At 37.2% G+C, this 18134-nt stretch overlaps 1 protein-coding gene across 4 annotated transcripts in view; it reads left to right on the top strand.

Moving 5' to 3' along the window:
• The window catches only part of MAP3K4 (mitogen-activated protein kinase kinase kinase 4), a 63307-nt gene that overhangs the window by 38633 nt on the left and 6540 nt on the right, over positions 1-18134 (top strand). Inside the window, exons 15-23 of one of the 4 annotated variants that reach the window (XM_059841273.1) lie at positions 890-956; positions 3175-3271; positions 4154-4270; positions 8047-8147; positions 9230-9310; positions 10820-11011; positions 11640-11710; positions 13893-14009; positions 15350-15509. In XM_059841273.1, coding sequence (XP_059697256.1) covers positions 890-956; positions 3175-3271; positions 4154-4270; positions 8047-8147; positions 9230-9310; positions 10820-11011; positions 11640-11710; positions 13893-14009; positions 15350-15509 — 1003 coding nt within the window. Of the gene's footprint in view, positions 1-889; positions 969-3174; positions 3272-4153; positions 4271-8046; positions 8148-9229; positions 9311-10819; positions 11012-11639; positions 11711-13892; positions 14010-15349; positions 15510-18134 lie in introns of all 4 variants that reach the window. The other 3 variants (XM_059841276.1, XM_059841274.1, XM_059841275.1) reach the window with 3 other exon arrangements.

Below are 18134 nucleotides of genomic sequence, written 5' to 3'. Positions count from 1 at the left end.
TCAGTCTGCGTTGGTAAAATATGCCAGTCTCAAGCTCAGTGCTTCTTTAGTTTTATAATTCTGTTTCTTCTTAATCCTTGAACTTTTTGGTCTTCACTAAGTTTTTGAATTTCTGGAAGAAATTTTGGCTACACTGAGAGACTGGCAAATAGAAGTGACCTTCACAGCAGCTTTACCAAAGAACATAATTTTACTACTTTGTGAAGATGCATTGTATCCCTGGTGTTCTGACAAGTAAATTGAACCAGAGAAAGATTTAACAGCTTGTCCAGGTTTACATACCTATTGAATAGTGCACCTAATAATTTGGCTCAGATTGTCTGAGGCACAGTTCAGTGATTTTAATTTCTAAAATTCCTTTCATGAAAGTTTTGATAGCTTCATGAGTAGATAAGGAAAGTGCATTTCTTTTAATATGCAGGGATAATATTTTTTGTTTTAACAGAATTTCATCTTAAGATTCAGGCTATCATATTCTCCCACAATTTTTTTAGGTTTCTTCTTGGGATGTGGAGGGTAAGAGCAGAGTAGGTTGTTACAGTTTTCCCAGGAAATGTGATTTTCATTATATTAACAATGAATGTTAAGTTCCAATATCTTTATATTTTCAAATGTTCTTTATGATATGCCACTGTTCAGGTCTTACAGTTACGTAATTTTGAGAAGGACAAAAGGCAATACAAAGCTAAGACTTCTAGCTTGAAAAAAATCAGTTAAGTCAAAATGCTAATGTGGATCCAGAAGTTTAATAGAATAGGTAGAATATAGGGGCTTATCTGGCAGATTGCATACATGCTTGAACAATGTAATTTTGTTACTGTGAGCTTTGTCATATGACCATCAACATTCTTGTAACAGAACATCACAACTTTTTGTTTGTCTTTCCTAGAGTTTACAAGCTCTGATGAATGAGTGCATTGGCCATGTTATTGGAAAACCTCACAGTCCTGTTACAGGTTTGTACCTTGGTAAGGCAGAAGTTACTGGCATTTGTTCTGGAGCTTTGCTGCTGCTGTTACAGAATTTTGATTGTAGAGTGCTTTTAAAATGCAAGAAATACCAATAAAAGTATTTTCAATCTATTTGTGATTGTTGATGTGAAACCATTATTCCCTGATAAAGTGTAAATATGTGGTAGTTTTACCCAAGAAATTTCAAAGCTTTACAGATTTTTTCCTCTCATTTTATCTTTCCTGTGAAGTCCTACAAATCTTATAGGAAGAGGCTGTGTTGTTTAAATCTTGGGTAAAGAATTGGTTTTAACTTTAAGAAGGCAGTTACAGCTCCCACTCTCAAACTTTCATTGTAGTGCTGCAGTTATTTACACTTTGGCACTGCAGATATTTTTGCTTCTAATGGACTTTATATTATCAAGTGCACATGAGTTATACATGGGAGCTGTGCAAAACAGTTCTCTGCTATAAAATGTGGCATAGTGTAAAATACATTTTTATAGATATAAATGTCAAAATCATTAGAGTGAAATCAACATATTTGATGATGCATCTTGAGAAAATAATGTTTTGCCTGCTGTGTGTGCCTTTTACTCATTTCTTTCTCAGCACTATTTCTGTCTTTTTCCTCTCAACTCCATTGACTCGTTTACTTTTCAAAATACTTTGTCATCCTTTTTATCTTTCTCCTGATGCTCATGTCTTGGGTGGGCTTGATGATAGAAGACATGAGGGGAAGGTAATCTGACCCCAGCCAAGGAGGTTTTCCAGTTTTCAGGAAAGCTTGTTTTGATATCATTTTGATGAGAAGGTCTTATAGCTGACAAACATTTTGCAGTGTAAGTCAATCAAAGAAGCATAGTCTAAAATCAAATTTAGCCAAATTCTGTACAGTGATGTAAAACCTGTACATTCACTTTCAGTACTGCTGTTGAGAGGGAGACCTGTTTTAGGTGGATCACCAGCATGATGATCCCAAATTATCGAAACTCTTATAAATGTTATTGCAGACACTGCAGATCACACAAACTAAATTGCTCGACAGCTTTTGTCTCAGAGGCATGGGGAGGAGGTGACGCAGATAAGTGGTGCAGACTTCAACAGCAGTCTGAAACTTTGTGAAATTTACATACATGTGAAATTTAACATAAACTGTATCATGGCTGCAGATGTTGCAGATACCCATTCCTATCTCCTGATCAGAAGAAAAAGAAGACTTCCTAGTTACATTTGCATACCACTTTGAAGGACTTAAACCCGCTGTGGTCTTTACTCCTTTTCCCAAAGCTGAGGATCCAGTTGTGTTCACGCTGCTGCCTCTAGACACGTAGCTGTGTATCTCCTGGTGTTTATCCTGCCTTTTTGCTTTGTGAAACAACTGATGTCTACCTGGTGGAGTAGGAGCTGCCTTCTGGGTCTCCTGCTAGTGTATTTGCCAATTACAGCAGGACAACCAACATCTGGCCCTGCCATCTTTTACTTGCCCTAGCAGGGCAAACAAGGCAGAAACTTAGCTCCCTGAGGGGAACGTAGCCTGGCAGAAAGTACGGACTCATGGTTTGGTGGGCAACCAGCTGTCTTGAAGATGTGACTGCCACAGTATTTTTCTTAGTATTTAAGGAGGAGTTGGGGGCAGATGGTGAAGACTGCTCTTGGAGGCACTGAATTAGTTAGGCATAAAGATAGTGACTACCCATTTGGGTTTTGTCCTGTCCATTTGTACCACTTCCTTGGGGCAGACTGTCATGGGTGGCATTAGTTTGGGTAAAACTGTCATAGGTGGGTTTTTTCCACAGTTTAATTTTCTTTCTATTATTGTCTGAGAGAGCTTAATTCTTATGGAAAGGAACATAATATTGCTCTCTGCTAATTATTATTTGGTTAATATTTATTTTGCAATAAGATTAATTTGTGAAGTAGAAGTAATGAAGTTTTTATGAAGTATGTACACATTTTCTAATTGCTAGTTTTTGGCTATCTGGAGAATTTTCATTATTTTATGGATGAGTTAAGTAATACAAAAGTATGAAAAGTATTAATACATAAAATTGATTTATTCAAAGTTGGAATAATATGTATTTTTATTAAAGGATAAGAAAATACATGCCAGCTCACACTTAACTCTGTAAATAGGAATTTGTTTTAATTTTGTGTCTTGAAATGGCCCTTAAGAGAGTTTTTCTGACATCTGAATAAATGTGATCTGTTTTTATGTTTGCAGCTGTTCATCGAAACAGTCCCCGTCCTGTAAAAGTGCCTCGGTGCCATAGTGATCCACCAAATCCTCATCTCATCATCCCCACACCTGAAGGCTTCAGGTATTAAGCATTAGTATAGCATTTTAAACTGTTTTATCCTCTCTTGGCTATGCTGAATGTCAGTAAGTGGAATACCTCTTCTTTCCCTTTGAGGGCAAACCAGATAGCAAAAATTAGCATGTATGTGATCCAGAATTTATTGATGTGCTTTTAAGGACAATACAAGTTTCCTTTTCGTGCTGCTTGGCCACCCCCCCCCCCTCTGTTGGTGCATGGGTTCTCACTTTGAAGTCATTCTTATCCCCTTTATCTTTCCTGAAACCAGTGTTTCCATGTAAAAAGCTTTAATTCAGTGAAAACTGCTCTTTAGCAAGACTTATATTTCCTTCCACTCTTTGAATGCCTGCTGAAGTTCCTGTGGCAGTGCTTTCTACAATTTACATACATGGAACTTAAAAATGCAGCATTCTGAGATATGGTGGCATTTCTGCATCATTACCAACCTACTGTGAATAAGCTTAAAACAGTGGATCTTTTCTCCTGCCTTTGAAAGAGTTGACATGAGAATTATTACAAAAATAGTTTAAAAAAAATTTCGAAATAAACATCACCATGCATAATTTTACACAGAGGGCCCTATTTTCCAAGAATATGACTACAGTGAGAAACTCTACAATTGACTTTTTTTTCAGAAGCCACTTAGCTTTGGCAGAAACTATAGTATTCTAAAGATTAGAAGATTTTTATTTTGACGATTATTATTGTATACATTGGCAGCCACAAAGCTTCTGAGACCCAGAATAAAAATCTTAATGTAATTGAAAAACTTCTAAAATCAGGCATCATTATACACGCTTCAATATTTTGTTTCTAAAACAAACTTTCAACTCCATACTTTTTTTTTTTTTTAACCTTTTCCTGAAGTTTTTCTCCTTGCCACAGCACGCGGAGCGTCCCTTGCGATGCGCGGAGCCATGGCAGTGTTGCCGTGAGTCGCCCCGCTCCTGTTGGGAGCGACTCAGCCCAGCCCAAACCTCTCAGCAGTGCAAATGAGACCAGGTAGCTGCGCTCCGTGCCGTAGCAGACTCATCCTCCCTGCATCACCCACATAACTGTTCCCACATACATCCTAATAGATCGTTTGCACCGCGCTCTTCCCTCCATCTGTCTTCCACTGGCTCCTTCATTCATGTTCCACTTGAGCAAAGTCATGTGTCTTGGAAATCCGTGATGAGACCACTTTCAGATTCAAAAAGCCTGAACATGTGGTAGTTAAAGCATGCAGTTCTGACGTAGATTACAGATTTGCTCAGTAAAATGTCCATGCAATGAACATATGCCAGACAGCTCATTGGTATAACTTTAGTAAATAATTAGTACTGATAACTAACACTTAGAATCATAGAATCATTTCCACTGAGATAACTGCAAGATACAACTAAGGACAAGGATTTTCTTTTTTTTTTTTCATGTTAGCTAACAGTTTTGGTATTGTTATTGTCCGTCATATTTTGAATACAAGTATTTTGAAATACTGTATAGTGGCAAATGCAAAATTAAACATGTGAGGATTTTTTAAAATAATTTCTTGCTGCTCCTTTGGCTTCATAGGGTGGTGCAGAATAAACTTAATATGAAAGAAACTATTCTTGTATCAGGATATGTAACAGAAATGGCTTCTGTATCATCAGAAGGGACATTTTTTTGACAGACCTACATTAGTATCTTTCTTGTTTTTTGACATTTCATTTGGCTGTTATAATTTCAGACTGTTGGTATTTCTTCTTCTCGTATTACAAGTCAGACCACTGACGTATCTCCCAACTTTATTTTACCTTTTTTTTTTTTCCATTGCACCCTTGACTGTGAAAAGCCTGCTCTTAACACAGTAGTGTTATCTTATCTTAGGGTTTAAAAATAACCTTTTGGATTCTTATTTCTGCTGCAGAGTACTGAAAGTTCTTTGGGATAGAAATTCATATGAATGGATACACACATCTGACTATATCACAAAGCTGGTAGAGAAGAAAAGAGGTGGTGAAGGAACAGTAGATTGATGGTGACCAAAGCAAGCTTGGATATAGCTTGATTATGAGTTGTTTTGTAATAAATAATTTTTGGTTGTGAGCCAGCAGACCATCATAGTTTGTTTTGTTATCGGATGCATGGCACAAGCATGCATTAAGCTGTTAAGAGGGAAGTAAATGGCCATTTTTTATATGCAATCTTCTGATTTCATTCAAAATGCAAGTTTTTCATTTTTATTGCAAGACGTGACTTGCACCTTTTACAGTAGCCTCCAGATGTATAGCTTATGAATCTAGACCTTTTTTTTGGTTGAAAATACATCTTGAAATTTTTGTCATTCAAACGTGGACATTATTTATCCTTTGTGCTTGTGTCTTAAGCCCCATCATGAAAAAGACAGAGTAGGCAGTAGTCTGCAGCATTGGAATAGCCCTTTCAAGTAAGTAAAATGCTAGAAAATTTTCTCTAAGAGGTTCTGGCAGCTTTATATGCTGACAGTGGGATGCATAATTAGTGTTTTTCAAAGATTTGTATTTTTCTTAGAGTTTTCAGCTCTTTTCTGAATCCATTTTTCTGATGGTTGTTCATAAAATATCCCATAATCTTGTTTTTTTTAATGCACTGTCTAGATTTTTAAGTAGCATTTAATACCCTGTGTGAGCTAGGAATCATTTGAAGAAAAGAATTTATGAAAGCAGAGAGAGAGTTCTGAAGGCTGCTAGGTTTTTTTTCAGGGTTCTGTTTATTGAGGAAGGCAAAATACTACAATGTAATATATTTCTACAATTTTTTTTTGTTTTAGTATAGTTAAAAGAAAGTTTCAAACTTTGATGCATTATGGTCTAAATTATGAATTTACTTTATTTGTGCTCCAAAAGAGAAATAGACTCTTTTGGATCAACAAAATGTTTTGTGGTTTGGCAAAGCGTGGAGTCCAGTGCAGAAATAGCACAAAGACAGAAGCTTTAGACACTTTCCAGAAACTCTTTAGACATTTAAGACATGATTATAAGCATGAAGTATCCATGAAAAGTTGAATGTAAGAACTTTGTAAATCAGTTGTACTAGGCAGTGCATAGTGCACAAATGCCACCATAGTTCTAGTGAAGTTTTTTTTTAACAACAACAATCAAAAGAGAAAAAACCCACTATAGTATAACTAGAAATTAAAATCCAAAGCACTAATACCTGGTTGTTTACATTGAGCTTTCAGGTGTTTATACATTTATGCTAGGCTTATGTTTATAATCTTTATAGATGGTCAGTTTTTGAGTTAACTGTGGTTATTATTCGTCATTTTGTTATTTATCCAGGGCTGGAGCCAAAAATTATCTAGCATTCTTCTCTTTTACTATAATTTGTTGCCTAATAATATGCATACAGACTTTCTGGATGAATAAAAGGTGGGGGTGCCTAAGATGGGCCTGAAATGGGGTTTAGGCACCTGCATTCAAAGCTGTAGTGCTTAGGCCTGTTCAGCTGCTGCTTCATTTTAGAGGTGATGTAGCTTTGCTTGTTTTTAAGCATTTCATGCATCACAAATCATTGCTGTATATGCTGAGAACCACCTTAGCCTTCTTGCTCATTAAAACCTCAACTTCCTGAAGAATAATGAGGATTTTCACTAGTTTAGTTTCAGTTCCTGCTCAAACTTATAAAATCTGGTTGGGCAGAAGAAGGAAGTGCAAAGCAAACATTATATGGAGAACATTTGCATGGGAAAAGGTGGTTGTGGTTTTGACTTCAAGGTTGTAGTGGTGTTTTTCTGTTATTTTTGGTTTTTTTTTAAAACTATTTTTAGATAATACTCAGATAAAATTTGGAAACAACTATAGGACTGGTAGCCCTCTCATAGGTGTGTGGGGACCTTGTCACGCAAAGTATTTTTAATCTTTTTGTAGTTGTTAGCTTTCAGTGAAGGATTTAACAATGTTGCCCACTTTTCAGTAACATTTAGCTCATACCTCTAACATACTATGTTTAAGGAGACATCAGTCACAATTCTTCTCCATCAAACTTCAAAGATTGAAGGGGAACCTTTTCCAAAAGGGTAGAAAGACTTCTGCAAAGAATTTATAGCTCTAAAATGAGTGGACTAATTGTCTGGGGCTGGAGGAAGGTGGCTGAAGACCTAAGAATTTAAGTCTTGTTTCTCCTAATATTGTTTTCCTTTCTGTTCAGCCTTCTTGTTCATCTGACTCTTAACTCTGAGGCATCTGATTTCACTCTGTGCTGTCCAGAAGAACTGAGGCCTCTAAGTGATCAGGCTGCTGTCATTTAACAGTGTCCTTCCTGTCAGCCAGCTAATGTTTCTTTATACTGGTTCTGACTTAATGACTGTGGACTATGACTGTACTTGCAGTGCACTAGGCACATATGAATCAGTTACTACATTTCATCTGATGATGTGGCTCACATTATCACTCAGCTGAATCACTTCTGATTGTATATCCAACCCTGGCACAAGCTGCATCCTGCAGCAGCTGTTCTTAGTAGTAGGTTACAAGTCATGAAAATGAATTCTGTTGCTACAGGCAAGAAACAGTTTGAAGTAGTTTATGCTTTGGAAGCTTAGGGCTTTTTCATAGAGCAGCATAACTAAAATAATCTAAAAACTCTTCATTTGAGTGAAAAAGCACAGAGAGGCTTTTCTGTTTGCCTTTTGGCATCAGTTTTCCTTTCATGTTGCTTTCATGGTTCATATCCTAGGCTTCAGAGGTTCTGTCTCTTAAAATCTGCAGTTAAATTAGCATTGCAGCAAATAAACACTAATGATATGTTAATTAGTATGATGGCTCTTTTAACAGGGGTTCCAGTGTCCCTGAAAATGATCGACTTGCTTCAATAGCAGCTGAGTTGCAGTTCAGATCCCTTAGTCGTCACTCCAGTCCCACTGAAGAGCGAGAAGGTGATTGTCACAGTAACAAATTGTGACCTGGATGTGCAGATGCTTTATGTCATGAACATATTTCTCTCTGTTCCCAGCTCTTACCCTTTACAAAAATTTTTTTCACCTCATCACATACAGAAATCTTAGATTTTTAACTTGTGGGCTTGTATGGTCAGAGAATGTCCTTTTGTTCTAAGATATATTCATTATTCTCTTGCCATTCATATTGTTTCTGAATTGTATCTGAGGGGATTTCCTAGTGCTTTACTGAGTTCCAGTGTTCAAATGAAATTAGTAATATTATTTTTGAATTATATGCCCCATTTGATAGTAAATTTTGAAACACTGTTAGTGAGGTATGAACTGGATCCATCAGGACAGTGAAGTGTTTTCTGTCCAGTTCTTTATCCCTGCAGTAGTTGTATTAAAAGTACTTGCTGTTGTTTGAATCCTGGAAGAAGGGGCAGGATGTGTGACTTGATGTCCCCATCAGGGCTTCTCTGTCAGGTTTCCCCAGCCCCTGTATATGTGGTATTTATTGCAACAAGTACACTGAAAGATTGATTGTGCAAATTGAAAGGAAGTACAAAATCTGAAGCAAAATAGAGTTGATATTGTGGTCATCCACACTGGATTGCATAGAGAGCAATGCCTTAAAAATTTATGGGAGACTTTTTTCATCTTTGTTAGTTTTTAAACAGATGTTTAAAATACTGTCTGCCTCATGTTTATTCCATTTTTTTTTTTGGTATATATATGAAAAGGAAGGTGGCTTAGGTTGGAATGAATACAAATCTTATTCTAAGGAACCTTAGAAAATTGTTTTCCTACAGATATCTTGCATATTTGATTCCGAGTGTCCTGGCTTGAAGTGCTTCCCTAAGTTGTGGAAGGAGATCTCTGTTTCTATTCAAATGAAATTCTATGGTATAATTTGTTTTCTGAAGGGAAGTCAATTTTGATTTCAAGAGCATATGTTGCTGTACATGTAGGGCTATTAGTCCTATATGTAGACTAATTTTCAGCTTCTGCTGAAAATAGTGGCATTATCTTTAATATGAGGTAAAGCTACTTTTGTGCTCACATTGTTATTTCTCTAGAGCCATTGTATCCAAAAGGAGATTCCAGTGGTTCATCCCGGCGGAGTTGGGAGCTCAGAACGTTGATCAACCAGACCAAAGGTAGGTGTTTAGGAATCACTGTAATGCAATGTCTGTTAGACCAGTGCTGTACTGAAAGGTGGGATTTTATTGTGGATTGTGAAGAATTCACAACAGAACAGAGAGCTTGTGAACAGCTTTATAGGAGGGAGAAAAAAAAACCCTGATTGCAGGTATGGGATATTGCTAACAGAGTCACAAGGTAGGAGTAATTAAACTTTATAAAAGTTAATTCTTTTCAGTTTCTGAAAGGTACTACCAGTGTTCTACAAAATTGTGTTCATTTATTACTATATAGAAATTGCAGAAGTTTGCTGTCCTTATTCAGTGCCCAGTTATGATAGTGGGAAGCACTTTCTCACTTCCCAAGATCTCTCCCCAGTGTGAGATTTTCCTATTTTGGATATCTAATAGTGTGTGATCACAAACTATTTCCTAAATTTAAGGCTATTGTGGGACCCCTTTCTCTCTGTCTTTCTACTGATTTTCATTAAACCGAAAATAAGTTGATCACTTCAGACACTCCTGTACTGTATGAATTGATACGTGAAGCTTGTTTGCATATATTGTGGCAAACATAAATGTGAGAGTAGAACCCCAGGAAACATGAGAAAAACATTTGTTATGTTGGAAACTGGTCTCCTTATGTGTCTTACACAGAACACAGGAAGAATTACAAATTCTTATTTTGAAATCTTGAAGTCAGAACATAAATACTGAATGAATTTCAGTTTGTCTAAACTAAAAAAGATGAATGAGGGAAAACTTGACAATTTCTAGAAGATTGCTGTAATGGGAACTGGTTTTACTGTCCACTGTGAATAAGACAAAGATTTTGATTTAAAACTACAGCAAGGCATATTTAGTATAGAGGAACTAATACTAACTGTGGGTAGGGGAGTAGAATATATAGTTTGGGACTATCATCTCCATCCTTTGGAGACTGCCAGGAACAGGTTAGGCTACTGGTGTCAACAGTGACAGATGTATAATTTTTGTGCTTTGCTAGGAGGGGATGAACTAACACTGCCCTGAGATCTCTTTGGTCTCACTCACTAGGATGCTGTTTCATGATAAAACTTGAGAGCTGGAGTTTCTAATACATCTAAATCTTTGAAATAACAGATGCCATGGCTCTTTCAAGAAACCTCTCATATGTCTGAAGAACAAAACCTTACCTGTCCTACTTTCCTTAGTGCTTTTATGACCCTAACATATTTCCCCTGTCAGAGGTTAGTTAGAGGTCAAATGCAAACAAGTGTGTTGTGTTTCATAAATGTGATTTCTTTGAATCAAGTAAGAGATGATTAGGAAAGTACAATTGTTCTCATTTTACCTTAGTTTTGTATGTGATTCATAAGTGATAGTTTCATATGTGATTGTTAAAATGTCTTATTCTTTTCCTACATCTTAATTAGACTCACAAAATAGTTTTTTTTTAACTCTGGGTATTTCATGTGATATCAAAAGATTACAAAATATAACGGCGAATATTTCTCAATCAAGGAAATTGTTCATCACTCTTTTTAGACACTGCTTCCAAGCAAGCCCCGATGGAAGCTGTTCAAAAGTCTGTTCAGTTGTTTGAAGAAAGGAGATACAGAGAGATGAGAAGGAAGAATATCATTGGCCAAGTTTGTGACACACCGAAATCTTATGATAATGTCATGCATGTAGGTTTGAGAAAAGTGACTTTCAAGTGGCAGAGAGGAAACAAAATTGGTATGTTCTTTATACTTCCATTTATCTAGCTAAAATACCAAACTTAATATTTTTGAAGGAAATCAAAGACTGTGTTTAAAAATCTTCGGTCTCTGCATAGGTATTGTCAACTTTATTGAAATCAAAATGTTAAAATACAAAATACTGTTGTGGCTAGGATTTTCTTAATGTAGAAGGTCACTGACATTTTCATTGGTCAAATAACAGGAAACAAGGAGAAGGACTTGGTTAGGATTACCTTGTGTTACCTGTGTGTGTTTAAACTATAAAATGTTCAAGTTCTACATTTGGAAGAACCAGAAATATGAATGGAAATTAGTTGGAACTCTGGGATTTAATTCACCAATCTTATTGTTTCCCCCATATAATTCTATTTTACTCTCTAGTTTTGGATTTTGGGGGAAAGTATTTGTTCTTGAGAAGTTTTCTTTCAGGTTAGCTGATTAATGTTTTTACTTTCATTCAGCTTGAATTCAGGGCTTTGAATGTGGTATTGTTACAGTTAAAAGCTACTTGGAGTTGTAAATGAAAAGAAAGATGAAAAGCAGGGAAGTTTCCTCATTGCAGTTGATGTACCTGTTGCTTGTTGAAGGCAATGTACTGAATTTTCCTTACCCTGACTTTGCAGGTGAAGGCCAGTATGGGAAGGTCTATACTTGTATCAGTGTTGACACTGGAGAGCTGATGGCTATGAAGGAAGTGAGTACTGTGAATACAAGAACCACTGCTGCCCTTGTTTTTTTCCTAAACCAAATGTGGGTGATGTAGGAGGCATTGAGGGTTTCTGCACACTGCTGTTAGCTAATTGGGAAAGGACGGGAATACAAATTGTTTCTTCATGTAGCCACAGCTGCTGTTAGCACTTTTTTCTCAAGTTGCTTTTCAGTTTATAATTTTCAATTTAAATGTATGTAAATTTTTTTTTTACTGATCTCATAGAATGCTTTGTGAATTTAAACGAATGCTTAATATATGTGAACTTCCATTAAGAGATTTTAAATAATTTTGAAAGATTAGTGAAGACTGTACACAAATTAATATTTTACTTTGCACTGTTTCCTCTCATATTTTATTACTTTTTTCTTCATTCCTTAGAGCAAAAGATAGGAAGTGTGACATCAGATGTTTTTCAGCTTCTCCCATAGTGTGAGCTAGGTTGAGTCACAGAACTGCTGACTAACTTGGTGGGCACAGAAAATCTAGTTTTCAGGGTAGAAGTAAGTAAAGCTGTGTAGGCGTAGAGATCTGTTTCCCCTACGACACCTTGTGGTTGTTTTTCTTTTAAATTATCGTTTAGTTTTAATGCACTTCTACATCTTTAGACAACTGCAAACATTGAGTGTTCAAAGCAGTTACTGTGACAGGCATTGGACATTGCAGCAGTTACATTTTATGAGTGAGTTCTTACACACACACACACACACACACACACACACACACACACACACACACAATATGTATGTGACCTCCAAGGTGTAGAAAAGCAAGACTGGGCTTGTGCTTAACTTCTTGTACCATATTCAGTCACCGACTAATACCAACACTTGAGATTTTGTTGCTGTTATGTTTTTTTTTCTCCTGATGAAATAACATTTTGCCCCCCCCATCAGCTGCACTCTGTTTCTGTAATTCAGAGTTGCTTTCTAGGTGCAGGTGCTGTTTACAGATCAGCATGTGTGTGCTCTTTAGCAGAAGCTGAAGTAAGCTCATAAATAGATCTTTTGAGAGACCTTTGTTTCACTAGGTTTGAATGAAAACTGTTTGCAACTTCCAAATGAAAGTTTTTTCTGGATTTCTTTAAGTATAACTTTGGGAAAGTTAGATTTATTGATTTTTTTTTTTAAACTGGTTAAGAGCACTGCATTCCCCTGCCCTTGCACCAATGACACTGTGGTTGTATTACCTCATCCACAGTGTCATTAAAATTACTTCAGATTATAGTGGACAAGCTTTACTACAAATACATAGTATTGCAACTATGCATTAGGGAATATGTAAAATACTTGAATATCATTTGTCACCTTTTTGTAATCTTCATGTAGTTAATTATACCACCGCTTGGGTACAAACTGTATCCTGGAATTGTTACACAGAATGTAACAATCATAACATCCTAGCAACTGAGTGCACTATTTCCTTCAGTGCAATTATGTGCATTTATTTCTTTAGCAGTTGTCCTGCACTCAGTTAATGAAGCTTCCGTTTTCTGACAATGTGGTAAAAGTAGCATCTTCCATAACTTGCTATTCATCTTGCTTATCTTTGTGTGGTTAGAAGCTTTAAATCAGTTTTTCAGAATAGTATTTTTCCTCACTGAACAGTCCATCACAGGATATTGTAGGTGATATAATGAAAACTTGTTTCTTTCATCAAAACTTTTGATTGTATTTGTTTCATGCCACGCCTTTTCCTTACAGCTGCCTTGTTCTTTGTGAATAAACCCCTCAAAGAGATCACTTAGACTCTCTGGTGATGAAGTACCTGGCAAAAAATCTTTGTTGAATGATAGCTTTCTCTGACATTGCTTTCAGATTCTCTTGTATTGTGTCTGTCTACCACACTTAAGCTGGAAGGCAAGCACAGAAGATATATATATATATATAAGCACACAAGTGTATTGACACATTTAAGTGATGTAATTTTGCTCTTATAAAGTTTCTAAATCATCATAGTTGTAGATAATTTTCCAGAAATAGCTTAGTGTGCTTTATTTGTTTGTTTATAGATGGCAAGGGGTATTTCGGGTTTTTTTGTGTTATGGCGCTATTTAACAACAACAAAAAAGCTTTTTGTTGTGTTTGAGTTTAGGATAGGTTGTTTGCTTATTTTGTTCCTTATTAATTTGAAATAGATTTGTCAATATTTTACTGCTTTCTTGTAGATAAGATTTCAACCTAATGATCACAAAACCATCAAAGAAACAGCTGATGAACTGAAGATTTTTGAAGGCATCAAACACCCTAATCTGGTTCGTTATTTTGGTGTAGAGCTCCACAGGGTAAGAAAACATAAATTATTGGGGCTTTTTTTATAAGGCAGAGAGAAAATTTTAAGAAGCTTTGTATTGTTGGAGGTTTTTACATGAGAATCTTCTAGTTTATCTTGTCTGGTTATCTCTGGGAATAGCAGTGTGTCTTTTTTCATCTGGATATTGAGGTCTCTAAAACATAGTTAGGAGAGACTTTTTGGAACTGGTACATAAACAGAGGAGGCTTAAAATAAGTGAATAGAGTGAGTAATGCTGGAACTATTCTATGCTGCTGCTCTGTTGAGCTGGTCTAAAATCAAGTTGTATCATATATGGTATGGTAGCTCCTGTATGTAGATAAAGACTAGACAGGCTAAAACCTGTCCCTGTTAGCAGCAAAGGTTGTACTTGTATTGTATCATGTTGATTCCTGGAAAAATCTTCTGCTGGCATTTAAATCTTGATTCCAGACAAGTGTTGGAATTTGGCTAGCATCTCTTCAAAAGGAAAAAGCAAGTTTTCGTGCTTGAGCAGCAGAACTAATGAAGTGCATTTTTCTATGGAGTTGGATTCCGGAGTTGTGTGCTGGGATGCCCAGCTTCTTACTACTCTCTGCTTTCCACATGCTCTTCCCACTTGTGAGTCTCAAGTCCTCACTTCTTGCTGGAAAGTGCTGCTTGGATTTGACTGGTTTGCTCAATATGGAAAAAGTTGTTTTGGTGACCCATTTGCTGGTTTAGAAGGGAACATAGGCTGCTTTCTGCAGTTGTCTATTTGAGACACAAATTTGGGTGTCTGTGCCACTGGGTCATTGGTTTCTTGGACTAGATCCTAAATGTCTTTGGTGTCTTTGCCATCTTTTTATATTAATTCAGTCTATCTGAAATAACTGGGCTTGGAGACAGAGTGGGAGCAGAGAACAAAAAACTTGCCCATTTCAAGCAGTCAACACGTGATGCTGCAGGAACTGAAAGAGAGAGAAGGAATAAAAAAACAAGCCCAAAACGTCATTTTGTGCCCTTTTTTCCTCCCTTCTCTAAATAAGGAAAGAATCTCTATAAATTTCTATGTAATACACCTGCAAGTTTTCCAAAGTGTCATTTGCTTGATGCCAAAGCACTGTACTTTTATACCACCAAATGGTATCAGTTATGTACAAATGATGCAGATAGGCATATAGCAGAGAGTTTCTGTAGCTGTGCATTAGAATATTACATATTTCATGGTAAGTGATACTTTCATTAAGATATTACATGATTCTTTATTTATTTCGTGAACAAAGAAGGATGTAGGGAAAACTATATCTTAATTCAGTGTTTAAAATAGAAAAAAATTATACCAAATGAAATCTGGTTTGTTTCCCAAAACAGGAAGAAATGTACATCTTCATGGAGTACTGTGATGAGGGCACTCTGGAGGAAGTATCAAAACTGGGCCTTCAGGAGCATGTCATTAGGCTGTACTCAAAGCAGATCACCGTTGCTATCAATGTGCTACATGAACATGGGATTGTTCATCGAGACATTAAAGGTAATGTTGACCAAAAAGGTAATGTTGTTGTTTCAGTGTGGTAGATGAGAGGAGGGGGAAGGATGGGGGCATGTATTTGCATATTTAGTGTGCATTACCTATGCAGCCATTATTTGTATAAAGCCTTCTATTAAGTTTTCAGTTTACAAGCCATTGGATAGTTTCATGCTTTTTCTTTTACGTGTAGATCGTAAAAAACATTCACAATTGTCATTTCAAACTCATAAATTTTGCCCATGATTTATATGGTTTTTTTAGACATTGTTAAGATTATTTGGGATTTATCTAAACTCAGTTATTAGTCCTTGCATTTTTAGCACTAATGTACTGAGTTATGTAATGCTGTGTTCCTTCTTGTCTGTGCAAATAAGTGGTGTTTTCTGGAGCTGACAGGCAGCGTACAGTGCTAGATTTGTGCATCAGAACTTTTCCTTGTGATTCCATTTTCCCCAAGAGTTTTGGAATTTCAGATGAGTGGCCGATTAAACTTAGTAACAAAACTGTTGTTGAAAGAACTTAAGTGATTTTAGGATATCCCTTTATCTAGTGTTTTTTCCATACATTTATCTTCTTGTGCCTGGCTGTCAGCATTTGCGTACTTAATTAGCAGACTGAAACTGCAGTAACCAAAGGGGGGTTGGGCTTGGCATTTAAGATACCCAGTGTCAGTCCTCATTTCAGGTTCATTTTTCTTTTTCTGCGCCTTCCAACAACATCCTCCATGTCTGGTTATCTTGGTTTTGTTAGTCTGGCATATTTGGCTCACCGATGGCAGGAAACTTAGGCGAAGGTAGGGGAAGCAATGCACACAATATGCCCTGTGAATGCTCATTTTGTGACAAGGCAGTGCAACCCAACGATGCTGGGTTTCTATGTCCCTCTTGCTCACAGGGTTTTGAATCACCGCAGCAGTGTAGGAGGTTCCCAGTTGCTCTTGGTCCTTTGGCCTCGTGCTTCTCATTTGGGAAAAGAACTATCTACGATCCAGAGGCCTTCCACCCAGGTAGGCCACTCTTGAGTCAGTTTTGGCTTTTTTTTTCTGGAAAACACTTTCCCTCACTCCCATTCCCCAGCAATCTTACCTTTTCTGGTTCTCCTTCCTCACCAAAGGTTTTCTCCAGTTGTGGATTTCCCTTTGTGCTTTTCACAGTTCCCTCCTTGCCCTTTTCTTGATCATTCCTTGTCCAGGTTCTGCTTAGCTGGATTATGCTCTCCTGGAAGCTCGTTATGATCAAAATCCAAAGCTGACTGACAGGGATTTCTTTTGTGCTGCTCAGTGTCATTGCTGATATCTGGATATGTTTCCAAATAGGTCTTCTGCTCTTCAGGGAAATGCATGGAGTGAGAAAAGCTGCTTAACAGAACTGTAATGTTGTGTTACCTGAGGGCATTTCTGTTGCAACAGGTTCCTTATGTCAAATGCTGGAGTGTTTCTTGAGAGTAACAGAGGGTCACTGCAGGGCACATCTGTGTATAGACCTTCCTGAAGCTCCATGGCAGAATATAAAGACAGACCACAGAGGGTATTTTTATAAAGGTTACTTGATGCATTGGAAGTCTTTTGCTCATTGACTTCTTTTATGCTAACATTGCATCCCCAAGTTTTCAGGCTAACAGCAGTAGAGAACACTCTAATTTTAATTTTATCTCTTGAGTAGACTGGTATTCTTATTTTTGTGATAGGGAAGAGTGACATTCAGACTGTTAAAACTACTTTCCTATGAAAATCTTAATGTCAGATCACACTAGATCTCTCATGGCCAGTTTGTTTAACATCACTGTTGATCTATTTATTTTAGCAGCAGGTAAGCAATTCTTATAATGATTGTTTATCTGTATCCTGCAAGATACCTGTACTTGGTGTCTGCAAGTACCTTGTGCTCAAAAATAGACTTTTGGTTAGTAGTGTCCCCTTGTGCCACCTTTGTCTTTCAGATGCTATTATGGCATCCAGCTCTATGTGGGTAAAAGACAAAGCAAGATACAGCTGCCAAAAACATTTTTCAGCCTGTGGTGGTGAAGGCAGATGGAGGGCTGTGTAGGCAGGTTATTACATTTGGCTGCACTGCTTTTGCTTGTGAAAAGCAGGTGGTGCTGGTCTCTAGCGGGAGGTAGTCTCTTGTGATACTCTTTTAATCTCTATTCTGGGTATTGAATTTTAATTCCTGTGGCTAAGCCCAGTTTCCTTGGTTAGAAATATTTCACTTGGTGTAAGGAAGCTGTTCTGGTCAGTCATGCAGGATGATGGAATGTTTAATGCTGGAGGGAACCTATGGACATCTCTGAGCCCTCTGTCCTAAACAGGGCCAGCCTTCGTATGAGATCCAATGTCAGATCAGATCAGATTGCCCAGGACATTGTTGAGGTGAGATATATGTGTATCTCCAGGGATGGAGATGCCCTGTTCCAATGACTGACCTATCCCCACTGTGAAAAGCTTTTTCCTGATAGCTTCTTGGAATCTGCAGAGGTTGCTGTTGTGTCCATTGCTGCATGACCATTTCACAGTGTGCCTTTGAGGGAAAAGTCTGTTTCCACAGTCTTGCTATTCTCCCATTACACAGCTGAAAACAGCAATAAATCCCCTGCACACACACTGCCCTGAGCATCCCTTCTTCAAGCTGA

Source organism: Haemorhous mexicanus, chromosome 3 (genome assembly GCF_027477595.1).
Source record: "Haemorhous mexicanus isolate bHaeMex1 chromosome 3, bHaeMex1.pri, whole genome shotgun sequence".
NCBI classification, from domain to species: domain Eukaryota; kingdom Metazoa; phylum Chordata; class Aves; order Passeriformes; family Fringillidae; genus Haemorhous; species Haemorhous mexicanus.
This window is presented reverse-complemented; position numbering and strand designations above follow the sequence as displayed.